The sequence below is a fragment of the Halyomorpha halys genome, unplaced genomic scaffold (genome assembly GCF_000696795.3).
Source record: "Halyomorpha halys isolate HHAL.00 unplaced genomic scaffold, Hhal_1.1 Scaffold1697.1, whole genome shotgun sequence".
Classification (NCBI taxonomy): Eukaryota; Metazoa; Arthropoda; class Insecta; order Hemiptera; family Pentatomidae; genus Halyomorpha; species Halyomorpha halys.
The window spans coordinates 43246-53591 of NW_027115501.1; the positions used below are offsets into that span (position 1 = coordinate 43246).

General features: G+C 26.9%; 1 protein-coding gene across 8 annotated transcripts in view; it reads left to right on the forward strand.

The window, feature by feature from the left end:
- Positions 1-647: 647 nt before the first annotated feature.
- The window catches only part of LOC106690386 (large neutral amino acids transporter small subunit 2), a gene marked incomplete at its 5' end in the record, with an annotated part of 72152 nt that continues 62453 nt past the window's right edge, over positions 648-10346 (forward strand). For all 8 annotated transcript variants that reach the window (XR_010844862.1, XM_067052543.1, XM_067052545.1 and 5 more), the window contains 1 exon segment: positions 648-773. Coding sequence is in view for 7 of the 8 variants with exons in the window: in XM_067052543.1 (XP_066908644.1) it covers positions 648-773 (126 nt within the window).

Sequence of the window (10346 nt, forward strand, 5' to 3'; positions counted from 1 at the left end):
TCTTTTAATTTACTGGGAGAGCTTTCATCCCACTTGGCCTATATTTTCAGTTTAAATACGACAAATAGGAGCGAAAATATTTATTTTTTTTTAAATATAAAAACAAAGTATATTTATATGCTAATATGTTTAAATTGTTGTCAAATTAAAAATAACTACTATGAATCAAATTTTTATATATAAACATATTTAGGTTTTAGGTATGAAAATTTATGTTGATCAGCACTTTTATTGTTGTTTTTTAAAAATTTTCTGTTAACATTTTTATCTAAGAACATTTGACCCCTATATTTAGAGAATACATCTCTTATAACATGCAAATTGTTTAGCTTGCATGACTCTATTTTCCTAAGACTTCTCAGTGTGTGAATCTGTATGTAAAGCTTTTAAATAAAAAAAATGGTTCGTTGGGTGTTATATAAAATATTTATAAAATATATAGAAATTCTGTTGATAAATACTTAGTTGTCAAATAAATTTCAATCAATATTTCTATTTATTTGTTTAAATAATTTATATTAAATATTACAAAATATGTATTTTAGTTTAAGAAAATCTGTTTTATCTCATTTACTTCACTCCACAGATTATATTCTTGGTATTTGATTAAATTTGCTTAATATAATAATATATTTTTTATTTATTAGTGCTCCTCACGTTCGTGAATTGCTGGGACGTCGGATGGGCTACGAAGGTTCAAGACTACTTCACCTTTGCTAAATTGTTGGCCCTTTTCATCATTATATTGGCTGGAATTTTTCAGCTGACCAAGGGTAAGTAGATCTTAGATATATTTTTATCAATATTTTATTCCTTATTAAGTGTTATCTTTAAATACAATGCAATTTTTAATGTGGGTAGTACGATTACTTATTGGAAATAAGACAACAGTTTTATTGTATAGTCTTATTGTCTTATTGTATCCTTAAACAATAAACCTATAATACATAAATTCTAAAATTATTTATTATAATTGTGTATTCTTCCAAATTTTATATGGTATGATATTAGTGGGGATCATTCCCTAAATTTATTTTTAACAATTGGTCAATTTTTGATTAAAATAAACTGATCATTTAATTTAATTTATTTTTAAAATATATTCGTAATTATTTAGCAAATAAATATAAATTTATTTTAATAGAGCGCTTATTAGTGATCTATATATTGTAAATATTTTGGAAAGATGACCTGGAATATTGCATAAGAATATTGCATAAGGAGGACAGGTTATCGAAGTAGAACGGCGTAAAGTGCAAGATGGAATCCCAAAATATTTATTTTTTAAAATCAAATTTCAAAAGTCACTTAATTCATATCATTCACATATCATCAATGGTTCTAAGCTGTGTATTTGGTGTTTTATAAAATTAGTTTTCTCAATGGTAAAAGGTCTATTAAAGTAGTGATATAGTTCAGATATAATTGAATGGCTCAGGACAAGAATATCATTAGACATATCATTTAAATTATCCCGTATAAGAGTTTTGAAAAATTTTACAAAGTTTTATGTAGTTCATATTCATTAATATTACGGGTAAATATGTTGGAAATATGATGTTAGTCAATTAGACAATAAATAACTTTATAGAGGAACAAATCTCCATTTTACCCAAAATACTAATTATCTTCAAAATTATGCCTTACATCAGTTTTTTCCAAGTCATTCATATATAATACTGTGTTCTTACATAATCATACATTATTTATTCCAAGGAAGTAAATTTTTTTAACGAAATAAAGAACCTTTTGCTCTACAAATATTGTTTATTATACTAACATTAAATATACACAGTGTCTTCCTTGTATTTTATCAAGAAGTGATTAAATACGAAATGCATTTAATTAAATAATTTTTAATTAAATTATTTAATTAATTTATTTAAATACACAAATTATTTGGGTATAACAAAAAATAATAATAATAAATAAATAAATAAAAACAATGAATTACCTTTCGTCTTATTGTAAAATTCAATTGAAGGGTTACATTTTTAAATTTTATGTTTTTAAAACATAGCATTTTAAACAAAAAGCATTAAAATCATAAAGTATAAATATGAGTTTAATGCTTTACATTGAAATTTTTATTTCATTAGTTATTTAAATAACTTTAGTATGTTTTGTCGGTGATATGTACATAAGGTGGTTAAACCCCTGGTGAAATAATGCCTAGGTTAAATGATAATTTGATTAAAAATTATTTTATATCTGGATAATTCAATTTTTTAAAAAAAAAGTAATGAAATCTATTTATTCAGCGTAAATTTAATATTCACGTTGTAAAGAAACTTATTAATTTATGATTATTACAAACTATTTTTTAAAAATTATCTTATTCGTCGGTTCTGGATTTTTTTAAAGTTTTGTTACGGTTGTCATGGTGAAATAAAATCACGAACGATATGTTTTAGACGAGTGGGTTTTGTTTTTGTGAGGGCGACAGTTTGATTCTGGGAACTCGTAAGTTCAGATGAGTGAGTTTTGGTCTTGTGAAGGTGACAGTTTCATTTTGGAACACGTTACGATTGTTCAATGTGAAGCGGTAATAGTTTAAAGGTCCTCTGTCTTTATGGTTTGAACCGGAATATCACCATGTGAGAAATGTTGTCATATATGTTTTGTTTTTCAAAATTATGGTGTTTACTTCAATACACGATCATTAACAATAGAAGATGAGGACTACGTGGGGGTTTGAACTAAATTTTATTTTGTTTTATTTTATATTCCCTTTTATACTCTTTTGGATAATAATGTAAATATAGTTATTAAGGTTAAGGTTAAGTCAACCTATAAGTTTTAATTGTTTTATTAATTGGTAAGAATTCTTTTTTTCCTTTTTTATTCTCTGTATATATTTTTTTTCTTATTATTAAATTTTTGTACATATAATTCAGTTGTTCTTTCTCTGCTTTCAACTTGTTAATTTACTTATGTTTTTTTTTGTTGTTCACGGAATATTACAATAATTCAACAGGTGGGTAGGTAACATCCCTAGGTTTTCTGTTATCTACATGTAAAGATATTCGCCAGTGGTTATAATTCAACAATTGTTTATTATATGGTATATTTTAGTTATATTGTGGGCATAATGCTTCGGGGTTTTCGTTATTTCCAAGAAAAATAACGTGGCGCCTAAGGAGTTATTTATTCGTCATTGTTTTGTTTTATATTAGTTTTATATAATATATATTGGGATTATATATTTTTTTATTTGACTTTAACTCACCCCTTTCTCCGCTGAGCGTGGACAACGATAAACGTATAACTAAGAATAAATCAAAATTTGCGGTTATAGTTTGACTATAATTTCCATGTTAAAAAACTAAATTATTTAGGTATTTTGATATTGACATTTTGAACTATTGTGTTATTGAAAGATATTTTCAGTTAGATAAAGAAGAAAATATAAAATAAATAAAACGAATTTTTTCCCGAATTCTTAACCCCTGTCCAACACTCCATTAAGTTTAATCTTCTGGTACAAACTAAGAATCCGATTCTTGAATTACCCGTTAACAGTTAGAAGAAGTGGTCATTTCAAAATAATCGGTCGTTTTATATATAAAATTATATAATTCTCTTTATACAAATAAGGCATATAGTAAAATCAAACCAAATACCAATGGTGCTCCACTTATCTGATTCTAGATTTATATGTTGGTACATTATTTTAAGATAACTTAGTAAATTATACTAGCTAGGAAGGTGAATCGAGAATTCTTGTGTAAAATTAATAATCCTGAGTGATCCACCCAGAAGAAACACGATTCATTTAGTGATTCACTACACTATCCGAGGTCGATTCTCTATTCAGGAGGGTACAAGAATCGGTGGTGAGGTTTCCCTAAGAACACGAAGGTTCTTTTACTGTCTACCTGAATCTGAGATTTCTACCTGCATTAAGAATGGTTTTGAATGTTTAATTTCAAGTATTCATACTTATTCTTTAATGTATTTTGATTTTACTGAGGACTCCTGCTTGGAAAAAAGAGTTTTAGTTTTATTTAAACTCAATTTATAAAAAAAAAAAAAATTCTAATATTTTACGTTAGCTCCCCCAAAATGGCGGAAGACCATTTTCTCCTAACCAGAGTATACTGATGGTCCCGAACGGTGCCGGAGGTGACCGATTCCCAACCGTTCGTTTCAAAATAAATTCCCTGCAACTCCGACAGGGATTTTTCCCTTCTAGAGGGAATTTCTACTGGAAAATGGTCATTACATCTTATTCTCCACTACCTTCCCGTTTATCACCATCTCTGAAATATCCGCCACTCCCTCACTTTCAACTTCCTTCCTATGTTATTTGTTTTTATCAACTTTTTTAGTAAGTACTTATAAGAATGTCATGTCTATAATAAAATTTTATATCCTTTCCTAAGGTAAAAGATTACCAAAAAATATTTAGTTTGTTTACTTTATGTAAGACACAAATAACGAGATTAGCTAATAAATAAGATTTCACGGCCTTAAAAGGAAGGGATAAGTATTCTTTGCACAAAGTTAAAGCTAGAAATAAGATGATTTTTTAAATAAATATTTTTACTCATTTTGAACTATTCATTTCACTTTTGGAAAATTGATGGATAACTCCATTAAGTTGCTAAATATGTATAGTTTTTATTTTTTTTAATTTAATAAAATTTATTTTTAACACTAATTGTGTGATAATATAAACATGTATACATTTTTAAATATTGTAAAAATCATTTCATTTGATTTAGACTTTGTAAAATTGTAAAATAATTCAGTATTAATGCATAATTTTACAATTTTACAAAGTCTAAATCAAATGAAATATTGTAAAAATCATTTATTTTTATAGCTCGATTTTTAATAGTTCCAAGTTTTAACACAGAGCGCAGCACTTATTTACCACGAAGGGTCCCATATTCCAGATTTTTTTACAAATTTATGGTTAATATAAGAAAATTTTGTATTTTTTTAGAGTTGCTTAAATTTTTATTTTAAAATTTCAAAAGTACTGAAAATATAAAATGTCTAAAAAAAGTATATTCATTGTCTTATTAAACGTACTTAGGTGTCCACCTCTCACTACAGATGATAACATTAATTTAATGACTATGTTACGATGAACTCCTAAAATTTTCCTCACCTCGCACCCACTATTAACCTTAAGTCAATTATGCGTAGCCGTCTGAAGTGAATATAAACAAAAGTATACCTATTATTAATATTCAGTGAAGGTAGGAACTCTTATTTAATATGTGAATGTTGGCCTCTTGTCTACGACGCTCCATCGTGGTTAATCCTCTGATCAGAACTGCTGGAGATATGATAATGGAATTAATAGACAAAAATCGTAAATTAGTGTCCCACTTGGGTGGATATCTTGTATCCTAAAAATGATCGTAAATTATATTTACACAATTCCCACAGAACAATAAGTTGCACTATGTTTCAAAGTTAAATTGACCAGATTAACATATAATGTATGGTGGATTTGGTTTTGAAATAGTTGTCAAATTGTTTTAGTTATACGTTTATCTGGCTTTATATATTATTAACCTACTATGGTGACATTATTTGATGAAACAAATATTTTTTTAATATCGGCTACTATATAATAAACCGGTTGTTTCACTGAGGCAATTAATTTATTGAGAACAATGGTTTCATATCATAAATTTAAATACTTATAAAAAAAAATTAAATTGGTCAAATCCTATAAATATTAAAACTAGAAGTTTTAATTATTACGCGCGAAAGTATCATACATAAATTTTAATGTTACAGTGGTAGTCCTGTCATCTGTATTGTAGTAGAAAACTTGGCGAGTGATATTTTATAAATTATTGAAGCAGAAATAATTGGTTACAGGAATGCCATCTTATTTGATGATTAGTTTGAAACCTAACTTTACGGACCTTTGGTTAATGTTATCACATTAAACAATTCGAAAAGTAACTGGATAATCTTCTCTTAGGAATCTGTTGAAATAACTAGTTATTTTCAGATAACTACTGAATATAACTACAACCACTTTCTAGTTTAGTAATTCAAAGTATACTATGTTTATCGGTTCAAATTAATATTCTCGATAATGACAATAAGAATAGGTTTCTTTCTGGAACTGGCTACACTTAACTGTATTATTTTTATTGGAAGAAGATAGTTGACCGTATGAAGTAGATTGTAGGAAGATAGTCCGGGTGGCGGTCAATAAAGATATCAAAAGTAACAGCAATATAAGGAAATAAGTGTATAAAGAGTAAGATTTTTTAAAAATATATATAGGTTGATAAACTGAGAGAAACATCTAATCTCTTGTCTAATATTACAATAGATAAATTTATGCTATAAATGTGGAAGTACATGCATAAAATATTATATACAAATTACTTACATTATAGAGAGAGACAAAAGGGTTAGTATAAATACATTGATTAAAGCTATATATAAAGTTATTGAATAAGTGTATAAAATAGGATAGAAAAGTAAAAGGATATGTGTAAATATTATACGGTGAAGATAAAAATAAATAGATACAATTTAAAACAATTATGCGAATGGAAAACTAAAAAAAACATTGGTTCACAATATTTCAGAAATGGAGTGAGAGTAGAGGGTGATGGGAGTAAATAAGTGCTAAGTGAGTTGATGAGGTTTAAGATGTGTCTATGAGTAAATAGTATGTATAATTATAGATTATATATAACATTATCTATAATAATAGTAAATAGTACCTATAGCGTAAATATAATCTTTGTCAGATTTGTGGTTGACAGGTTTTTCTTCCAAGTGGAGGGAAAAGTTGGTTAACAATAAAATAGTTTTCATTTTACTATTTTGATACCTTTATTGACCGCAACCCGGACTATCTTCCTACAAAGGATTATTTTTAGATATCATCTACTAGACATCCAGTGATGGAAGTTAATATATTTCTAGAATAACCATTCATACGTATAGGTTAAGCGTTTCCAGAAATATTAGGATAACCTTAACCTAGAAATGTAGTATAACGATCAGTTGCTTTACGAAAAGTTCTTGGTATAACCTCATCTTTCCAGGGGAGCTTCTTAAAAACCCTGTTCTATATGTATTAGTTTTAGATATCATCTACTAGACATCCAGTGATAGAAAGTTAATATTTTATTAGAATAACCATTCATACGTATAGGTTTATTATAACCTATTTATTATGTTAAGTTGATCAATAGCGCTATCTTCAGTTAAGCGTTTCCAGAAATATTAGGATAACCTTAACCTAGAAATGTAGTATAACGATCAGTTGCTTTACGAAAAGTTCTTGGACTAACCTCATCTTTCCAGGGGAGCTTCTTAAAAACCCTGTTCTATATGTATTAGTTTTAGATATCATCTACTAGACACCCAGTGATAGAAAGTTAATATTTTTCTAGAATAACCATTCATACGTATCGATTTATTATGTTAAGTTGATCAATAGCGTTACCGTAATTGATCTTCAATTAAGCGTTACCAGAAATATTAGGATAATCTTAACCTAGAAATGTAGTATAACGATCAGTTGCTTTACGAAAAGTTCTTGGACTAACCTCATTTTTCCAGGGGATCTTCATAAAAACCCTGTTCTATATCTGTCACCCCAGTGAATATGTGGTTAAGTCGAATTTTGGTCAAGTTAAGTGGTCTAAGAGAATCACAGAGGCAACATCTTCATTGTGCATAAGTGTCTAAGTCAGTCAACGTTTTAAAACAGTTATTGCGATGTGTTTTTTTCAACGGTCGGTGAACAATTAGTTAACTCTATTATCTAATTAGTGATAAGACATATCAAATTGGTGTAAAACAAGTAACAAGTTACCAACGTTTTGGTAGTATTGACGAAATTTCGATGATTTACCACAAACACCTGATTTTACATAAATGTTTAACTTTAAAAGTTGTCCCCTGAAAAGTAAGTAATTTTGATTTAACAACATATTTACTGGGGTTACAGATATGTCATATGGGGTTATCTTGTTTAAAACAAATTCTTTTTTATTAAATGGCGTCAAAGTAAGATGCAATAACGCTGGTAAAACTTTAAAGTCTGCGTGCGTATTGATATCTGTAACATTAGCATTACTACCAAATTTACGTGAGTAGAGGGTGTTAAAATTAAGATTTTTACAGTTGGGATCAGAAGGTTAACCCTGATGTGGCGTCGTAAGATGGCCATCAGGTTTCACGTAAGAACGTGAGCAACCATATCATCATATCGTTTGAACTGTAAAAAGATCGCTGAGGCATCAGCTGAGTAGGAGGATCATTAAATCAGTTTTAACTTCCTCAGTGAGAGGCTCAATACTTAAAACGTTTAGAATATGATTATAACTACTATATTTGATTTTTTATCGTTTACGTTATTCTTTTCTATTTAAAATAAATTAGTAGTAATTACAAAAAATGATTAAAATCTAAAATATTATCAATAAAAGTAATATGATTTGTAAATCAAGAGCCTTGGATGTTACCTGGTGCTGCGCTCTGTGACCGAACTGGTAAACTAGCCAACCTTCTCAGGGTTGATTTCATCTCTTTTTAAACTTTGGCCACTAATATATGTCTTGTTTGCTGAAGAATATTGTTAATAATTTAATAGTTGGAATTAAATTAGTTAATTAAAAAAAAAAAAGATTTTTTTGTAATTTATAATGGTTTATTTGTAGGATTAGAGTTTCATTAATTAAAATTAAGTATCTCATTGGAGTTATGGTAATAATATTTTTTTGTTATAAAAATCTTTATTTAATAATTAATGAAGTATGAACAATAAATTTTAATAAGTAATAGTGTTTTAGTTTCTCATGCATACTATTCTATTCAAACAAACAAGATAGAAACAAAAGAACACAATTAAAAATTAAAACTTTGATTGTTTGAGTTTAAAAAATGTGTATTCATCAAGATATTTTATGTAGGTATGTTTATTACTTTTAAACCTTATGTACTGATTTCTTATTTAATATTTTGAATATATTTCAAGGGATATTTGTTTATTTTTGTAAAAATGTAACTAATACATAACATTTTGTGATTTGAAATAAATAATTTATTGAAAAAAATTTTTTTTTTGGATAGTCATTTTCATATTCTTTCTTTTGAACTTTTTTTTAAGAAACCTTTTTTTTGCTTGGTTCCTGCGAATAGTTGTTCATTACTCAAGTATTTTCTGTCAATACTCAGTAGCTGTATTAAATAGTTTCGAAAAATGTTTAATTTAGTAAAGAAGTCAACACTTTTATTGGTGTCATGATACATGTTTTTCAAAATTATTTTGCCAGACTTTTTTTATAATATCTAAATAATTTATGCATAAATTAATAGGAACAGCTTATACAATTAATACAAGAAATGTATGACTTCTGTAAAGTTCTTATACCTTGAAAATCTGAAAAGTGTGAAAAGATTTCCTGTCGTACATTTATTTAGATTTTTTTTTTGAAAAATTGAATTTATTATTTATTAATTAATTTATTTTCAATCCATGTTCTCTATTAAATATTAATATTTTGTTTCACTATCTGACGTTCACTACTTTACAATTTTTTTATCTTCCTATCCTACTTTCTAGGACTATCCTATTCCTATTTCCTATCCTTCTTTAGGACAAAACTCGAAACACAATAGTGCTTATATTTATCTCTGAGGTTTCAGGGATACTGCAGCCCTCTTCAGCATCTCTAATTTAATATATTTTTGTTTTTTAATTTTCTAAAATTGCATATAACCAATTAATTGGATTTATATTTTTTAATAGAACAAAGTCAAATAAATAAATAAGATGAGACAAATTAGGCATGAAAACGAAATTACTTTCAAAATGTTATCCATTGGTTTGCCTTTTTCTATTAAATAATAGATCATATACAATTATAGAAAAGCTTATTTATAGAAAAAATAAATAAATTATGGATGCTTAAGAGAGGAAAGCAGTATTACTGAGTCATCCAAGATAAAAATAAAGGAGTTAAGCGCTATTGTATTTTAATTTTTGATCCGGAGCCAGGATAGGAATATAAAATAAAAAATTAAATAATCATATAAAACTAAGCACCCAATAATAATTAAAAATAATTATTGTTTTTAAACTCTTTTTATCTTGAGTTACTCATGTTCCCATTTCTAAATTAGGATAGTGACATAATATATGAATTAATTAATTTATGCGAAAATCTAAATCATCTCACAAACTAGATTTAAAATAATTTTTCATAGTTGGTCATGATTTTAATAATAATGTTTTTTCTCTCTCTTTCTTTTATATTTCTTTCCTTTCATTTCTTTTAATGTTTTACATTTTTAATAATTTCAAGCAAAGGCAGATAAATATTAATGTATTTTTTATATGAATT